The 17,897-nt window shown below is 54.7% G+C and overlaps 2 protein-coding genes across 6 annotated transcripts; one reads left to right on the plus strand and one right to left on the minus strand.

The window, feature by feature from the left end:
- Positions 1–1,834: 1,834 nt before the first annotated feature.
- Positions 1,835–5,081, plus strand: Lbx2 (ladybird homeobox 2). The gene is made up of 2 exons (XM_005385495.2): positions 1,835–3,604; positions 4,444–5,081. Exons 1-2 carry the CDS (start codon positions 3,406–3,408, stop codon positions 4,827–4,829), a joined length of 585 nt encoding a protein of 194 aa, XP_005385552.1. The 5' UTR covers positions 1,835–3,405; the 3' UTR covers positions 4,830–5,081.
- Positions 5,082–10,603: 5,522 nt separating this feature from the next.
- Positions 10,604–17,875, minus strand: Ttc31 (tetratricopeptide repeat domain 31). Of its 5 annotated transcripts, none has more exons than XM_005385500.2 (13): positions 17,784–17,875; positions 17,530–17,618; positions 14,360–14,462; positions 14,017–14,246; positions 13,772–13,855; positions 13,345–13,401; positions 13,160–13,240; positions 12,258–12,452; positions 11,918–11,969; positions 11,744–11,834; positions 11,512–11,653; positions 11,212–11,313; positions 10,604–11,067 (listed from the first exon to the last, which is right to left on the minus strand). In XM_005385500.2, the coding sequence occupies exons 1-13, from the start codon at positions 17,821–17,823 to the stop codon at positions 10,792–10,794; spliced, it is 1,542 nt and encodes a 513-aa protein (XP_005385557.1). In that variant the 5' UTR covers positions 17,824–17,875; the 3' UTR covers positions 10,604–10,791. The 5 variants fall into 5 exon arrangements, with proteins under 5 accessions (XP_005385557.1, XP_005385556.1, XP_005385555.1 ...); XM_005385499.2 differs by having other exon boundaries at positions 10,604–11,064; positions 14,360–14,504; XM_005385498.2 differs by having other exon boundaries at positions 14,360–14,504.
- Positions 17,876–17,897: the final 22 nt, after the last annotated feature.

Raw genomic sequence — 17,897 nt, forward strand, 5'->3', positions numbered from 1 at the left:
TGAAGTCAAAGAGATGCAACCCCAGGGCCACCCCAAGGTGCAGCCAGCCCTCCCGAGGGTTTCCTTGGCCTCAAGGTGCTTGCAGGGGAGGGGGGAGGTATCACCTGCAGGGCCAAATCTGCCCCCGCCTATCAGACCCGTGCGTCTCCCGAGCTCACTAAACCCGGGCAGGAGGAGCCCGCCTTTGACCCAGAGGAAGATGGGTTCCTCTAAAGCCTGGCCAGTCTTTCCCAGGGTGTGCAGGGAGAGAGGAGGCGGGGCAGGGACTTTGCTAAGCAGCGGGCGGGGGCGCCCACCCAAAGGATGGCCCTGAGCTCAGCGAACTGTGCACCAGCAAACAGGACCAAAAAGAGCTCAGAGACTCACTGTCCCCAAAGTAATGAAGGAAACTAAAATTTCAGTGTCTGAATCGGGTCACTACGAAGTAACATCTGAAGAAAACAAATCCCGTGTTATTAGCTGACACCCGTCCCGACGCTCCTCGCCTGGATTTTCCTCTCAGTTCCCACTTCCTTCTCTCTCTGTGCACTTTCCTTAAGCGTGGAGGAGTGCAGACTTCTGTGACACTCCTTGTCCACCGCCCCAAGGGGGTTATTGTGAGATTCCTCCAACACCAACACTCACGAAACTCGGAATTCTGAGGATTGCGAGGGCGGACCGGAGCCTAAAGGTAGTTTATTGAGCTGACCTCCAGCCGAAGTGGGGTTGGCGAGCTGGGGCAGGCCTGGGTAGAGGAACCCAAAGGTGAGAGACATGGTTCGAATGGAAAAGAAAGGATAGGACTTGGGGCGAGAAGGGAAGTCTGAAGGGGGCGAGGGGCAGAGCATCCTTATGAGAAGTGGGGTGCCTTCCCACGGGGGTGCAGGTCGGAATGGGAGGATCTTTACAAAGAGAGACAGTGCAAAACCCAGAAGTGTCTGAAGGGAAGATGAGGGGAAACCTTGGAGAGAAGAGACTGCCAGAGAAGTACGATGGAGAGGAAAATCTTGGGGTCCCCTGCAGCCTGTGAGTTGGTGCAGCTAGAGGAAGACCTGCGGCAGGCAAGGCTTGGCCTGGGGTGGGGGGGGGCGGGCTAGGGCCAGAAGAGGTGTGTGATGAGTTCCTGGAGCCTCCACCTTCCTGGCTGGCATGGCAGGGAGGTCTATGAGACAGCTGAGAGCCCCCTCAAACCCAGAACCAAGGTTTAATCTCTTAATCTCCCTCATTAATCACTCACCCTCCTTTTGGCTCCCTCCTCGGATCCGGTTTCGCCCCAGCTCGTGTTCCAGATGCTTCACTGGGAAAAGCCCCCTTCTGTGGCCCCAGGATAGTCTGGACTACTCCCTGGCCGCTGAGATGACCTTGGTTTGGCTTCTGCTGTCCGAGGCATCTTCCTTTTTACTAGTCTCCGCTTCCCTCCCCTCCCCCAAACTCCTGTCTGGGGACCGCCCAACCCCATTACCTGAGCCGAGCTGCAGAGGGGAGAAGGTAGTCTGGGAGAGATGGAAGGGCAGGAAGTCAGAGGCCCACCAGGAACGCCCCACGCGCCTCACAGACACACAGGGGTAATTGAGAGCAGAGGGAGACACACACATAAAGGCCGCAGAGTAGATGCATGAGTGCCCGTTGCAGTGTCTGTTTGGTGACATGCCTGGGATGGGGTAGGGCAGTTCCTGCTGCCTCTTGGGATCTGTTTAATTGCAGGTTAAGTGAAACCACAGGATGGTGCTGAGGCCTGCAGCCAGAGCATCTCTCCCGCCCTCCCCTGCCCCCTACCATTAATAACCAATTAACAAGGTCCTGAAGCAGCCCGGCTTTCCACCATGGCCTGGCTCTGCTCCCTGACCCAGCGGTGGCCTATCGGGCTTCAAGTCTGTCGCCCAGGCCACTAGGAAAGCACTGTGTGACTGTCTGGGTGTCCCGGGGTGTCACTGGAGGGGCCCCTTTACCACTGTTTAGATGCATTCCCGTCCATGTCAGGGAGTCTGGCTCTCCTAAACCCTGCTTGTGGTGCCCCAAGGAAGAGACAGGTGAACACAGGGGCAGCCATATGTGGTGGGAGTGCAGAGGTCTACAGGGAAGGTGACATGGTGGAAGTTCAGGACGGACTGGTCCGGTTCTTCATAGCACTGGGGGTGGGGATGACTGGAGGAACACTAATTCCCAACTGCCCTGGCAGTGAAGCAGCATCTTCGAGAGTGGCAGGGCTTCTTGGGCCTGGGCTGTGAGCTCTCCAGCCACTGTGTATGAGGTGAGCTAGAAGAAAGCTGACTCCTTGCCGCGCCTCAATCTAGGGTTGTCTCTCAGCTGCCTTCTTTCACCACAGGAAGTTCACTGGGTGCTCAGCCAGATGTAAGCCCAGGGCCAGAATAAATGTGAGCAGAAAGGAGACAGGGCCCAGATAAGATAGCAATGAATAGAGCAGCCTCAGACTTGGTGCCTGGGTCGGCAGGGGAGCCATCAGATGCTTGGGCCCGGAGAACCTTCAAGTCAGTCTTCCTGGGCAGTCCCTCCACCCTGGTTGGAGTCCCCTCTCCGTGGCTATTACCGAGCCTCTATGGCTGCAGAAACCACACCTGAACTGCAAGAGTTTCATAAAAAGCCAGATCCACTGAGTGACCAATAAGGTGAGTCGAAGGCCCTTTGTGCAGGGCCAGCCTCCCTGGCCAGACCCCTCCTGAGCACAGCTCCACCTCCAGTGCAGCATATTTCTCTCCTGAGGCTCGCGTCTCCCTGTATTTGGAGTTACTTGGGTCCTCTAAGCCTTGGCAGAGCAGACTCGTCTGCTCACCTGCACTGGCTTCTTCGTGGCACTCCCATTATTGCTGTTGCTCAGCTGGGCCAGGTCCTCCTGGGTCTCACCTTCCAGACCCCCGCGCCACACTAATCGCTGCCAGCCACCAGGGTGTCTTTAAGAGCGGCTTTTTGCACGGGTTGAAGCAGAAGAAGGGACCAGGTTAGGAGACTGAGGTCTAACTGAGGTCAGGGATCCTAGCACAATCAGCCCTGGTCCTCCTCCTTAAAACGTCGCAAATTCCCAGACGCTGCGGCCAGGAAAAGTAGTTTTATCGCCCACGAGTTTATGAGCTGGTGCAGCGGCAAGGCGGGAGAGGCGGACGGCACACAGACTGCAGCGGAACGGGCCCGGTGTGAGCGCGCCGGGCTGCGCCCCACAACGCGGCCCTAGTCTGGCGGGCTTCTCCCTGCGCCTCTCCGCCCTGTAGCAATAAGGCTTCTGGGCCGTCCATGGGCTCCAGGCCTCCGTGGCCCTGGGGGAGAGATAGGGGCGCAGAAGGAGGGGCACGCGGGACTCAGCGCCGGGGGCGGGTCCGAGGCAGGGGGCCCGAATTGGGAGCCGACGCGGGGGCCCGGGCGGCTTCAGAGTAAAGCGCAGCGGGCGGCGGGACCACTCCATCCCGGCGGGCCATGACTTCGGGACGCCAGCCGCGGACGCCCTTCGGCATCGCGGACATCCTGGGCCCGCGCGTGGCCCCGCGAGCGCCCTCCGCGCCGCAGCCCGCAGAGCCGGGCCCGGGCCCCGCGTCGCCGCTGTGCGCGCTGCAGGAGCTGACCAGTAAAACCTTCCGCGGAGCGGACGCGCGCGGGCCCCCGCAGCCCTCCGAAGGTACCCGCGGGCCTCGACTCCACCTCGGCGGCCCCCTCCTTCTCTGTCTGGCTCTCGGGCTCAAACCTTCGCCTCGCCCTGGCCGGGTCACCCTAACCCGCTCCTGCCCTTGGTCCCCGCGTCGAGACTCGCACCTGTGGCTCCTCCCGCCCCTCTGTCCCCTCCTAACTCCGGGGTCCTCTCCGAGGCCGCCGGCGCACGGGGAGCGGCCGGGCTGCGGAGAAGGGGGAGACCCGTGGGGCGATCGCCGTGGGCGGGGCAGTTGCGACCCAGCGGGCTGTGAGAGACAAAAGGCCCGGGGCGGGGCAGGGGCGTCGCAGAAAACGCCGGGGGAGAGGCCCGTCCCTGTCCCTGCACACCCCGCGCTCGCTGCAGCCCGCACTTCGGGGCGCCGTGGGCCCAAGGTCTGCGGCGTGGCGCCGGGCGCGCGCTCGTCTCTCCCCGCGGCTGGGCTCGCGGCCGTACGCGGAGTGTCCTGCCGTCCTCCGGAGGCTGGGGAGGTCCTTCCACCTTCATCAGGCCGGGCCGCCGTCCCGACTCTGACCCGCCTCTGGTGCCACCCCTAACCTGCTGGCCCGCGGGCTCCAGGGGCCGGACCTTGCGCCAGACCCCGCCGGTTTGCGCCGCCCTTCTCTCCCGCCCCCCCAGCCTGCTCCTCGGGAACCCCAGGCGCGGTCTGCAGTTTGCGCCCCATCCCCAGCTCAGCCCGACCCCACCCGCTTGGGGCGGTACGCGGTTCTGGTCCTCCTCCGCCTTCCTGGTTCTTTTTCTCCGCGGGCCGGACCCCACCCCCGGCTTCTCCTCCCGGGCCACAGCGGATTCCCGCCGTCTCCCTGCAGGCAAGGCCGCCTCGGACGCGCTGGGCCCTGGCTCCGCCGCCCGCAGAAGGCGCAAGTCCCGCACTGCGTTCACCGCGCAGCAGGTGCTGGAGCTGGAGCGGCGATTCGTCTTCCAAAAGTACTTGGCACCGTCAGAGCGCGACGGACTGGCTGCTCGACTCGGCCTGGCCAACGCGCAGGTTGTCACTTGGTTCCAGAACCGCCGTGCCAAGTTCAAGCGCGACGTGGAGGAGATGCGCGCCGATGTGGCCTCGCTACACGCGTTGTCCCCTGGCGTCCTGCGCCGCCTAGCGCTGCCCAATGGTGCTCAAAGTCCTGGCCCCCACCCCACTGGACCTGACTCCGGGGCCCACGTATCGGACGAAGAGATACAGGTAGACGATTGAAGGCAGAGCCACTGCCAGCCGTGGCCTCTGGGGCTCTGGACTCCTCACCGCCCCGCTCTTCGTCTTGTCTGTGCTGGGGGTGGAGGGAAGAGGTCCCGCCCAGGTCTGTTCCCGCCTACAGGCCAGACTTCCCAGTTGTGAGAATAAAGTTGAAACTCTGTTGCTAAACACCTCAGTCCAGACCTCTGGGCCAATGACAGCAAAATATGGGGATTATCGGAGAGATTTGGTGGCAGCGCTGTGAAAAGCGCTTGAAACGCAGGTGGACCTGGGCTGAGATCCCCAGAAGGCAAGCCCATAGCGACCCTATAAGGTAGGTGTATAATTATGCCCATTTTACAAAAGAAGAACTTCAAGATCAGGATTTGACCCAGACACCCCATCAACATTCAGAGTGTTTGTCGTCCTTCTGCTCAGAGACAATGGACAGAAAGAAAGGGGGCCGGGACTGCCTGCGGCTGACAGGCCACTAAACCCCTACTGGCTGCCTGTGGTCGAAGGACTCTATCCTGCCTCTCTAACCAGACGGGCCTGGGAGACCTCTAAGATAGATTCTGGCCCCAGAGGCAACATGGGCTTGATTGTTTCCTCTCTCCCTGCCCTGCAGTCATTTGTAAGTGGATTCCCTATCTGTTCCTCCACTTGCATTAAAAACCCTATGCTAGCCAGGCGTGGTGGTGCATGCCTGTAATCCCAGCACTCGGGAGGCTGAGGCAGGAGGATCGTTTTGAGTTTGAGACCAGCTGGAGCTACAAAGTGAGCTCAAGGCCAGCTTGAACTGAATAGCAAGACCCTGTCTCAAAGACAAAACAAAACAAAAAAACCTACACTGAGACAAAGTGAAGGCTGTCTGCAGAGGCCACCCCCTACCTCTGGGGCTTCTGTGTAGCTGCAGTGCTGCCCTTGTACCCACCAGGACCAGTGGACAAGGGGTTGGAAAGTTGACCCACTGCAGCAGAGCTTGGAGTGGCTGGGCTTGCCTGCTGGGCATCTCAGCCCAGGTCCACGGCGGCCATTTCTGACATTTGTTTATTCTGTGGAGATTAATCACCCTCTTGCAGGGTGATAGGGGAGGGAAGGGGGACACCTGATAGCTACAAGACTTCCCATCCCTGGCTGACCCAGCTGATCTTTGAAAGAGCAGGCTTAGGTTTCTTCCTGCTTCCCTGTCTCCCCTCAGTCCTCTCGGCCCTCCTCAAACTGCCCCCTGCTTCTGCTCAGATACACAACTCCACTTCCAAAGATGCCCCAAGGGTGTGTGTGGGGGGGTGTCAACTAAGGCCCCAGCTGCAGACGGAGGGTGAAGGAAAGGACGTTCTAGGGTGGGTGGACAAGACCAGAAAGCAAAGCTGAGTATGGATTACATCTGTAATCCCAGCACTTGGGAGCCTGAGGCAGGAGGAGAACCATGAGTTTGAGACCACACTGGGCTGCATAGTGAGTTCAAGGGAGCCTGAACTGCTGAGTGTGGTGCTGCATGCCTATAATCCCAGCATTCAGGAGGCTGAGGCAGGGGGATCACCACAAATTCAAGGCCAGCCTGAAGTGTATATCAAGACCCTGTCTCAAAAACTAAACCCAAACCAAAAAAAAAAAAAAACATAACAAGACTGGAAAGTAGGAGAGAACCTGGCATTTGGGGGCTATAACTATCCCTGTTCTGAGTGCTTTGGATGGCTTAAGCCTTACAATTACCCAATGGGCCAGAGATTTTCTTTTTTTAATCTTTTTGAGACAGGGTCTTGCTGTGTAGTTCAGGTTGGACTTGAGCTCACTTAGTAGCCCAGGCTGGCCTCCAACTCACAACGATCCCCCTGCCTCAGCCTCCCAAGTGCTGGGTTTACAGGTGTGCACCACCACGCCCAGCTAGGTCAGAGATTTTTCATTCTCATTCTCAGGATAAGGAAAGGAAGTCACGGGAGCCCAAGGAAGATTAGCCAGGCTGTACAGGCTGTTTCGGTGAGGTGAGGCTAATCTTCATGCTCATCGGACTCAGGAACACATGCTTTTGGTCAGGACAGGTACTATCCCTATGAAGATGACTGAGCCTATCTGAAAGAAGCAAAGGATTTGCAGAAAGAACAGCGGGAAAGGGGCCAAAGGTAGGGAGTTAACATTTCCTACTGTGGGCAGAGCATGGGGGTGGGGTAGAGGGGAGAGATAAGTGCTGCTTAAGCCAGGTTAATGTGGCTGAATGTGCAAGTTGGACCAGACCCTGGCAGAGACCCGAGGGAGGCAGTGTGTATCTCTGGCCACTGCAGAAGGTAAGAGCAGAGAGAATTCAAGGCTAGGCTTTGGGGTGGGTGGATGGTCACAGCAGAGGTGTGATTTTTTCCCAGTGACCAAGAACTGTATGAATCAGTGACAATCACACAAGCCTGGACAAATGAAGGGAAAAAAAATGACCTTGTGGATAGGAATAGACAAAGACCACTGCTGTAGAGTTGAACATCTGCCAGTCATTATACATAGAAACTATTCTTTGCAACTGTGCTGCCCTTTCAATACACATATGCAACCTATACACCACGCCGGCTCCTACTGCTCTTATTCCCTTCATCACCAACAGGCTGCCTTTCTGGAAACTTCCTAGATGGTGACCAACTCTTCTGTTTGCCCAGCACTGTCCCAGTCATAGCAATGAAAGACTGACCCACACCCCAGGAAAACCAAGATGGTTACTCACCTGCTTTCCATTCCCGAAGACTCCAAACCCAGGCTGCTGGGTCAGAACCCTATCAATTAGGACCGTGAATGTGCGCAGAGTGGAGGCAAGGTGTCAGGAGTCCTGTGGCTCTTGGCTAGAAAATTCCAGTCCAAGACAGGCTAAGAGGTGCTTGGGAGGAAACATTTACCTGCTAATTAGAAGAGCACTGAGTGTAGTGGCACACACCTGTAATTTCAGCACTCTGGGAAGCTGAGGCAGGAGGATCACCAAGTTGGAGCCCAGTTTCGGTGATTTGAGGACTTAAAAAGACCCTATCTTTTTTTTTTTTTTGGCACTGGGAATTGAACTCAGGACCTTGCACTTGCCAGGCAGGCGCTTATACCACGGAGCTATATCCTCACCCCAAGAGACCCTATCTCAAAAAAAGCAAAAACAAAAACAGAAAAAAAAAAAACCAAACTAAAGATGCAGCTTAGCGTGGAGAATCTGGCCCAAGTATTTAAAAAAAATTTTTTTTAGAAGAGCAAGGAGTTAGCTCATGCAAAGGCTAACACACCACACGGTCCTGGCCAGTGACTATTCTTTAAGGGGTTGGGAGCCCTAGGAAAGTTTCTGAAGCATCCAGATCCAGCCCAACAAAAGGCCCTGTGGGCAGACCTCTTAAGGAGTCATTAATTCCTACTTAAATAAAAACAACCACCACTCCCCAAACAGAGATGAGCAAAGAAGTCCCAGGCAAGTCATTCTAGCTAGGAAAGTAGGATCCAGCTAATTGGCTCTGAACCATATCCTACCCCCCCCCACCCCCATGAGGCTTCCTAAACTGCAGCCCACACAGTGCTGCCACCTCTTGTATTCAAGCCGGAGGCAGCTAGGCAGCTGGGCGTAATCCCAGCACTTGGGGGGGCGGGCAGGGGGCGCTGAGGCAGGAGGATCATTGCGAGTTCGAGACCAGCCTGGGCTACAAAGTGAGCTCAAGGCCAGCCTGAACTGCATAGTGAGACCCTGTCGTGAAAAGATAAAAAAATAAACAAAAATCAAGTCATAGGCAACAACACTCAAACCTGTCCCTCCAGAATGTCCTCTGGATGGATGTCTGCTGTGCTGGAGCCCATGGAATGTCCATCATGACCACCCGAATGCTTATTGAAACACATTTCTGGGCTTTGATGTAGGCCTGGCCTGGGGCCTGAGGGTTTGCGTTTGTCACAAGTTTCTGGTTGATGCTGATGCTGTTCGGAGACCACACATTGAGACCCGCAGTCCCAGGAACTTTGGATTTTCTCAACTTTAGCAGCAATTCACTCTTATTCTTTTTCCTACTGTAGGGATCACAAATATGTAAGACAACTGCAGGCGAAATTTGGTTTATTTAGCACCCATTATGTACCAGGCACTTTGTAGGTATTTTATTACTCTTTCAGTCCTCACAACAGCCCTGTGAGGTAGGGAATTCCCCCAGTTTACAGATGAGGAAACTGAGGCTAAAATATTGAGAGCTGACCAAGATGATCCAACTAGTAATGGCAGATTTCATCTTGCTAGATAGTAGTTAAGCAGCCTAAATCATAAACAATAATATTGGGGAGTCCTATATGAGAGATGTTTCAACATCTCTCTCCAAGTGCAAACTGTTATCGCGCAAAACTCACAGGGCACAAGCATCACTTATCCTCACGAGTGGTTCAGGGGTGGGTACAGGTCCCCTAAGGATCCACACTTAAGTGGGCTTAAGAGTCCTAGCCATGGCCAGGGAAGAACCAACTAAGGGAGGCTGCCACGATCTTAAAGAAGCCAAAAGGAGATCCTGATTCTTACATAGGAAACAATTAGAACCATCTCAGGGCCACTGGCCCATGGTACAAAATCTCCTGTGGGGAAAGGCTAACTGCAATGTCCACTGCTGGCGTGAAGAAAACAAGCAGCCAAGGCAGCAGCAGCCTGGTACCGTGCAGGGAGCTCAGAGACGTGTGGACCCCACTGGCTCCAGGCAGGAGCTAGAAAGGGACTTCTCAAACGCAAACCCTCGAAGAATCTTCTGGCAGTGGGAGGAGGTGGGCGTCAGACCACTGGACGAAGGAGAGGTCAGGGTAGGCATAGCAGCGCGGCCAGAAAATGGCACAAGGAGCCAGCAGCAAACAGGGCTGTGGCCAGAGAAGACAGCAAGAACTGGGGTGAGGAAAAGGCAAGCAGCGTCCACCAAGCTGCTGAAGGGTAGGACTCAGCCCTTATTCACTACTTGTCACCGCATTCTTGAGCACAGAGCTCCACCTGGTGAATGAGATCCCTGGGGCCAGGAAGCACAGAAAGTCCCCCGTGCCTCCTTGCTGGCTCTGCTAGAGTCTTTTTTTTTTTTTTTTTTTTTTTTTTTTTTTTTTTGGGTTTTTTCCGGTACCGGGAACCGAACTCACGACCTTGCACTTGCCAGGCAGGCGCTGTGCCGCTGAACTAAATCCCCAGCTCCCTTAACACAGTAAACAATAAATTTAGATATGTCTTTTTTTTGTCTTGTTTTTTTTTTTTTATGGTTTTTGGGTTTTTTCCGGTACCGGGAACCGAACTCACGACCTTGCACTTGCCAGGCAGGCGCTGTGCCGCTGAACTAAATCCCCAGCTCCCTCTGCTAGAGTCTAAAAACCCACACTTCCGCATACTGTAGCCCCCCTGCCCCCGCCCCAGCCCCCAGCAGTACTGCAGATAGATCCTAGCACCTCTGTGCTGAGCTGCATCTCCAGCACATGTTTGAGGATCTTGCTAAGTCACTAAGTTGCCCAGGCTGGGCTTGAACTTGTGATCATGGTGCCTTAGCATTTTGCAGCGCTGGGCAGCCAGCTGCAGTGCCCCATCTTGAGCTCTGATGGAGTTTCCACTGCCTTACCGCCCCTAGAAGAAGCAGCCATCTGCTTGAGAACCAAAGGAAGGATGTTTCAGTGGCTGTGGGGCCCCTTCTCTCACGAGAAGGTTCTTTACGGCAAAAGGGATGACTGCAGGGTACCCTCAACACAGAGTTTGTTATTTTTGCACTTCAGGTTGGCCTTGTTTTTGTAATTCAGGGTATAATTCAGGCTGGCCTTGAAATCACTGTATAGCCCAGGGGGGCCTCAAATTCACACTAGTGGCAATCCTCCTGCTTCAGCCTCCCAAGCATTAGGATTACAGGCATGCGCCACCATGCCCAGCTCTTACTATGGATTTAGAGTACAGGGTCTCAAAATATGTAGTAAACCGTCAGCACACAGTGTTCCCTATCCTTGTGGGATGTACACATGGCCTCACTGTATGAAAGAGCCTCCCTCATCTGGCCTGAGGTAGATGCCGGCGCCCAAGGTTTGGGATGCCCCAGCCCTTTGAGGGGCCCTGGAGATGAAGAGGGTGGGGTCTTCTAATCTGAGTCTGGGGAAAAGACCAGCTGGGCTGGCTCTGAGGACGTGCAGGGTAATACAAGGGTAGAGGCAGAAGCCCTGAGGCCCTGGAAGCCGTGCTTTGACTGAGGGAGAACAGGCCTGAGTCTCCTGACTGGGGCACTCCAGTCCACTGAGGGGGCACACGGGCTCTTCCTCGTTGATCCTGCTGAGAAGGGAGAGAGAAGGGAACATGAGCCCACCATTCCCGCACCCTCCTTACTCACTGGAGGCAAAGACGGCACTGCACAGTCTCCCAGTCCCAGCGGGGGCTCCCTGTGGCCCTAGCCTGAAGCGGGCCCAGTTCGCGTACCCGAGCAAGCTGGAGAAAGCAAGAGTGCAGTTCCCAGGCTGCATCCGGCTGGTACCCACGCCTCAGAGTCTCCTGGAACACAGCAGCTGCTTCCTCGAAGCGCTTTGGTCCAAGGGGATTGGAGAAGGGAAGGGTTAGGTGTCAAGGGAACCAAGGAACTCTCGACCGACCACACCTCCTAGTGCCAGACCATCGAGATGCTATGGTAGTGGGAGCTCATCTAGGAAACGTCAGCAAAGACCGCATTCCCACCACCTGCTCCCCGCATCTCTCCTCTGCTTCCAGTCCCAGTCCCATTACCTGCAGTCCCATCAAGGCCTTGCCCAGCCGGAAGAGGCCCCGGGGCCAGCCGGGTTGTAGGGTAAGGGCCACCTGGGCATCAGCCAGGGCCCACACTGGCTGACCCAGCCGCTCATGGCAGAAGGAACGATTTCCAAATAACCTGATAAACACACAAAGCGGCCATGGGTCCGGCTCTTCCACACCCTGAGTAGGCCTGATCTCCCAGCCCAGTGGCCAGGCCCCCACCTACCGGTGGTCCTGGGGGTTGAGCTTCAAGGCCTGAGTGAAAAGAACAACAGCCTCGTGGTAGAAACCATTTTGAGCAAAGCTGGTACCCAACTCTGGAAAAAAGAGAGGGTGGGAAGGTTCGTTCCACGGGAGCTCCCCCAGCAAGCGGGTGAGAGGGACAGAGAAAGGCTCTCACCCGCCAGCTCCTGGCTCTGCTGTGAGGCGGCTGCCAGCAGTCCCGGAGATGCCTGGGGATGGGGAGGAAGTCAAGCAGGCCTCCAGGCCTGGGTTCCCCAGTCTTCTTCCTTTATTCTGTTACACTGCCGCCAGTACCACCCAGCTACTATGTGCAGTTCTACTGACAACTCTGCAAGAAAGTGCCCTCCTCCAGAGAAAACTACTCAGGGTCAGCATGACAGTGATGAAGCCAGAGCCCAGGTCTGTTGGCTCTAAGAGCACAGAATTCCTAATGGACTGCCCCCTCAACCCTAGTTCATGTGCCTGCCCAGAGCCTCGGGTTCCTGTGCTCACCTCACCTGTGCCTTAGGATGCTGCCCAGGCCTTTCCTCTCTTGGGGAGTTCCTTTCCTTTTGGCTCATCTTCTCCTGCGGGCCCTGGTCCTTGACCTGGGGCTCCTGGCTTGGTCCCTTCCCTCTGTGGGCACTTGGGAGCCAATCCCCAACCTTGCGTAAAGCCAGAGACACAAAACTGCTAGACAGATCCAGTAAGTCCTGTGGGCAGAAGGAAAGTTAGGGGTACAGAAAGGCAAATAAGGCATGTTCTTACCTGTATGTGAAAGCTAAAAAGCTGCTTTTTTTTTTTTTGGACTTTTTGAGACAGGGTCTTGCTATGCCGTTCAGGCTGGCCTTGAGCTCACTTTGTAGCCCAGGCTGGCCTTGAACTCGCAAGGATCCTCCTGCCTCAGCCTCCTGAGTGCTGGGATTACAGGAGTGCACCACTATGCCAGTTTAAAAAGCTGATTTCATAGGAGTAGAGAATAGAATAGCGGTAACCAGAACCTGGAAAGGGTTTGGGGGAGGGAAAATGGAAAGAAGAGGGTTAATGGGGACAGAGCTACAGGTAGGTAGTAGAAATAACTTCTAACTTATGGATAATTATGGTTGACAACAATTAATTGAATATTTCCAAACAGCTAGGAGAGATTTTGAATGTTCTCATGCAAAGGAATGATAAGGTGATGCACATCCCAATGATGGTGATCTGCTCAGGTACACACTGTATGTACGCATTGAAGTGTCACACTGTAGCCATAAATATGTGCAATCACTGTGTGCCAATTAAAAGTAACACTGTATTTTCAAATGCATTTTAAAAATTTCTCAAGGAAAGTTACAGAGGGGCTAGGAATGAATTTTATTTGGAAGTAGGAGGAGCAGAAGATGGGCAGAGACAAAGGAGGGTGGGAAGGGGCTCTCACCTCCTCTGCTCCACACTGCCCTTGAGCTGGGCTTCCAGGGCTGGCTGGGGGACTCTCGGCCTCTTCTGGGGTAACTGTGGCCTGGATGGAAGGTGGATGGAGCTGGGATCACGTTGGGCCCCCGCCCTTCGCAACCCCCCTCTTCCAGGCCCTTGCTGCCCTTGGTATCCGCCTGTGGGACTCACCTTGGCCTCCCCGCTGGCCTGTTCCAAGCGCTCCTGTCGCTTTCTTTCCTTCTGACGCTGCAAAAATGAAAATAATTTTTTTTAGCACTTACCAAATGGCATGCATTGGACTAAGCTTTGCATACACTATTTCATTCATGACTGGGACTTTGGGAAGTATGTACTGTTACACTCTGGAAAAGCAGACAAGAAAGTCACCAGCCAGAGGCTTTGCAGCAAGGAGGAGACAGATTTCAACCAGCACAGTATCGTGGGATTCTAGAGCCACCACACGGACAGCTCCCAGGAGACCCTGCAGGCCTGGGCCCCTAGGGCCTACCTGGGAAGGGGTGCAGTGCAGGCTGCCTTAGCGCCCTCCTGTTCTCACACACTCCCTCGTTCCCTCCTCTAAATCCCCTGGGCTCCCCTCCCTCCACTCCCCAACCACCTTCTTCTTGCTCCGTTTCTTCTCTGCTTTCTGTTTCATACGCGCCTCCTCAGCCACCAGCTCCTCAGCCAGGCGGTTGGCTTCCTGGAGAAGGAAGGGCAGGTGACAGGAAAAGAGAAGGAAACAGGGAGAGTGAGAGAGAACACAAAGGGAGGCAAACTGTACAGAACGACCTGGAAAGGTACGGATTAGGGAGGGACAGGGTGAGACTATGGGCCCAGGAAGCCCCCGCCTGAGAATCTCACCTCTTCGGTCACCAGGAGCTTCTGGGGCATGGCCACCTGCAGCAGGCTATCTGAGACACTAGAGAGGGGCGGAGTGGCAGAGGGGCTTGGAGGGCAGGGTTCAGACCTTCGGAGAGGGCAAAGGAAGGACTTCCGGAGACCACAGTAGGTGCCCGATCCCTCGGCCCCTTTGCCCCTGTCACTCTGTGCAGGTGTGTTTCCTTCAGCAGGGAAACGGTCCAGGAGGTAACCTGTCAGGAGAGGGAAAGGGAAAGGAAGAGGAACGTGAACAAGGAGCACACCCAGGCTCAGCCCACCCCAGGGCTCCAGCCTTGCTCTGGGGTCCAGGCCCTGCACTCCCCACCATGCTGCCACTGCTGCGGCTGCCCGCGGCTCCCATCCACACGGATCCGGCGCAGGCTCTGGGGATCACTCTCCACGAGCTGGCGAAGAAAATCCACTACATCCTGGGAGGGGGAGGTGGGGGGAGGCTGGTGTTGGAGGAAGCTCTGGGAGAGACAAGGGGTTGCCTGGCTTCACCTCTCCACCACGGCAGCCACGAAGCAGCCACCCAGCCCAGAGAACCCTTCTGGCTCTCATCCACCCCCGCCACCCCCTCCCCCAGCTTTAGAGCCTGCTCTACCTGGCTTTCTCCACACACCACCTCCTTTTGCTCTCTCCTGCATTCCTGAGGGCTGACGGCGGCCTTCAGGCCAGCCTTCTGTACCTTCCAGGATCTCCTCCCTCCGCCCTGTCGCTAGGTTAGCTGCACGGAGGCCCTGGAATGGAGCCCTCTTACCTGATCTTCCAGCAGCGCCCTGCCATGTCCCTGAACATGAAGAGCCCCCATGCAGAAATAAGGACGGCAGCCCCTGGTAGCCTCTTCCTTGTACGGTTTCTCCCCTAAGCCAGACTCTCAGAAATTACCCCTTACTCAAAGACTTCCAGCGTCCCTCACTGCCGAGGCCATAAGCAGATTGAATCTAGCACCTCCGCCTGGGATTCAGAGCTCCTGGACCATTTCCCTGACGAAGAAAGAGCCCCCAGGCTGACCTTTCCAACCTTCCCTTGCAATCCTCCTCTGTTCAGCTGCCATCCTCCCCTGGCCACCGGCTCCCTCTAGCCTCGGGGGTCTCCTCCCAGCTGTCCTCCAACCCTTCCTGGCTCAGAGCTCCTTTCTCACACCTTGTCTCACTTTGAAGGTCCAATTCCATCTCCCCTCCAAGCCTCCTCAGATGTTTTCATGTCCAATTAGTCCTGCCCTCTCCCAACCAACACGTACCCCCACTCACTGCTTTTTATTGTCTTCATTGGTGACAAAGACTGGAACCGGAAAGAGTGCTATGCTAGAGCGGAATCACTTGCATCCTAGTTTTCACTCTATCCCTGCCTGGGTGTTTCATTTTGGGGAAGTCATTTAACCTCACTGAACACCTTCCTCATTGACAAAATGAGGTAAGACTTCAAGGTTTGACCCACACACTCTACTGTACTTTTTGGATGGGGGGTGGGAATAGAACCCAGTCGCATTTGGTCTATCACTGAACTACACTCCCAGAACCCACACTCTGACTCTGATGAGCCATTTCCTCAGTGAGTGTAAGCTTCCGAGGACAGGAATCATCCTATGCCTACGTGGTCCATGGTCACACATGATCTGGTCCCCCAGTAGCTACACGAGTCTTCTCCTACTCGCTTGTTACCTCCCTTCAGCCACCAATCCTAAATTCCTGCTTAGATCTTTAGATCCACTGTCCTCTTTACATCGCTGCTTAAACGTCACTTTCTCTTCTTCTTAATCTCCCAGCCCCACTCTGTGCCCTATTCTCCTCTTTGTGCTTTCTTTGAACATACATGCCACATTCCTTATTTGTCGACTGGCTGTTACCACCAGATTCTTCTAATCCACTGAACCAAAAGATTTTTAGCTCTTTGGTTCACTGTTGCTCTTCCTAGTGCCTTTAACTGGCCCATAGTTGGCGCTCAGTGAGTGTGTGCCCAGTAAGGAGAGAGACCGGTGAGGAGCTGTTCCAACAGAGAAGGAAGGGGCTGTATCTATAGAGCCCTGTGTTGCCCACTAAGTTTGGGCTCTATCAGTGGTGGACGTAGAGTTGATCAGGACAGTGAACTGCTCATAGGAAACAGTGATGGGGAAGGAGATGGATCTAGGGGTGGAAAGTGTAGTTAGCGAGACATGACTGTACTCAGGTGAAAGGGAATGAGGCCTTCCACCGAGGCTGTGAACTAAGGTTGTGGCAGTAATGGGTCAGGAACATAAATGAAAGGTTTGTTTCAAGAGACATTTCTGAGCTGGGCGTGGTAGCTCACCCTTGAAATCCCAGGACTCGAGAGCCTGAAGCAGGAGGATCATTGTGAGTTCGAAACCAGCCTGGGCTACAAAGTGAGCTCAAGGCTAGCCTGAACTGCATAGTGAGACCTGGGCTCAAAAAGACCAAAATGGGCTGGGGATTTAGCTCAGCGGCAAAAGTGCCTGCCTGGCAAGCTCAAGGTCGTGAGTTCAGTTCCGGTACCAGAGAAAAACCAAAAACAAACAAACAAACAAACAAAAAAAAGACCAAAAAAGAGAGAGAGACATTTCTGAAGTAGATTTTAGTGACTGGCTAAATATGTGAAGTAAAGGAAAAGTTGGACTATGAAAAGATTCTCAGATTTCTGGATTAAGTAACTAGACATAAGTTTGTATTATGAACTAAAATTGGGATAAGAACAAAAGCAATCTATGCAAGGATGATGGATTAACTTTTGGACTTGTTGATTTTTTTTTTTTTTTTTTGCCTTTTGAGACAAGGGTTTTTTTTTTTTTTTTTTTGGCCTTTTGAGACAAGGTTTTGCTGTGTAGTTTATGCTGGCCTTGAACTCACTATCTAGCCTAGGCTGGCTTTGAACTTGTGGCAGTCTCCTGCCTCAGCCTCCTGAGTGTTAAGATTACAGGTGTGCGCACCACTGTGCCCGGCTGGACTTGTTGAATTTGAGGTTCTAGAGATGACCAGGAAATAATCAGAAGTTTAGCTCTTCGTTGCTCCCAAATCTCATCCTGTCTTCTCCACTTATTAACCCTATCTATTGCCTAGTTGAGGACATCTTAACCCTTGTGCTAAATCCCTCCAGCCATTCTCTGCCTTCTCTCTGGTTCCATCTTTTTACTGTTTCAGTCAAATCCTCTCCACTTTGATCTCACTTTAGTGAGGGTCTTTTTACTTTTCCTAGCGCTTCCATTGTCACCTCTGTACAATACCTTTCCCCAAGACGCTCGTACCAATGCCCAGTCCTCAACCCAGACGCACCTGTCCGCTGAGTTCTCACTTTGACCATTTAATACATGAGGATCATCCTTCTGGTCCCTCAACCTTCCCGGGTCTAGCAGGCTGCAAAGCTACTCTTCCCCAAAGATCCCAGAGCACTGTTCTGTGCCGGCTCAGGGCAAGTCTCAGCACGGCTGATTAAAAGAAGGCATGAACGAAACGACTATGCGGGTCTCTAGAACTTCAAATGACCAGGCGGGGTCTCTCTCACCTCTTCCCCGGAGCCCTCCGGACCGAATTCTTTGCAGCATCTTGGGACAGCAGCGACCCCCAGCGGGCAGCCAGGCCGCAGAGGGCCGTCTATCAGAAAGGAAGGCGGCGTCGCGTCAGGGGGCTCAGGACGGACGGCAGGAGCCCTCCAACCTCCGCCTGAGGCATGAAATCCTACTAAAGATGTCCAGACGACAGACTCAAGGGGGCTGTTCCTGCCCTCCTCAGCCCTCTTCGTCTTGTCACGCCACTCACCTAGCTCGATTCGCCGCACAGCCTTCGGAACCGGCGCCATCTCCAGTCGGCAGTAACCCGAAAACGAAAGTTAAGTCTAGACTTTGACATCAGCCCGAGGGCGGGGTAGGCTAC

The sequence above is a fragment of the Chinchilla lanigera genome, unplaced genomic scaffold, assembly GCF_000276665.1.
Source record: "Chinchilla lanigera isolate Chin_1 unplaced genomic scaffold, ChiLan1.0 scaffold00023, whole genome shotgun sequence".
In the NCBI taxonomy this organism is placed as follows: domain Eukaryota; kingdom Metazoa; phylum Chordata; class Mammalia; order Rodentia; family Chinchillidae; genus Chinchilla; species Chinchilla lanigera.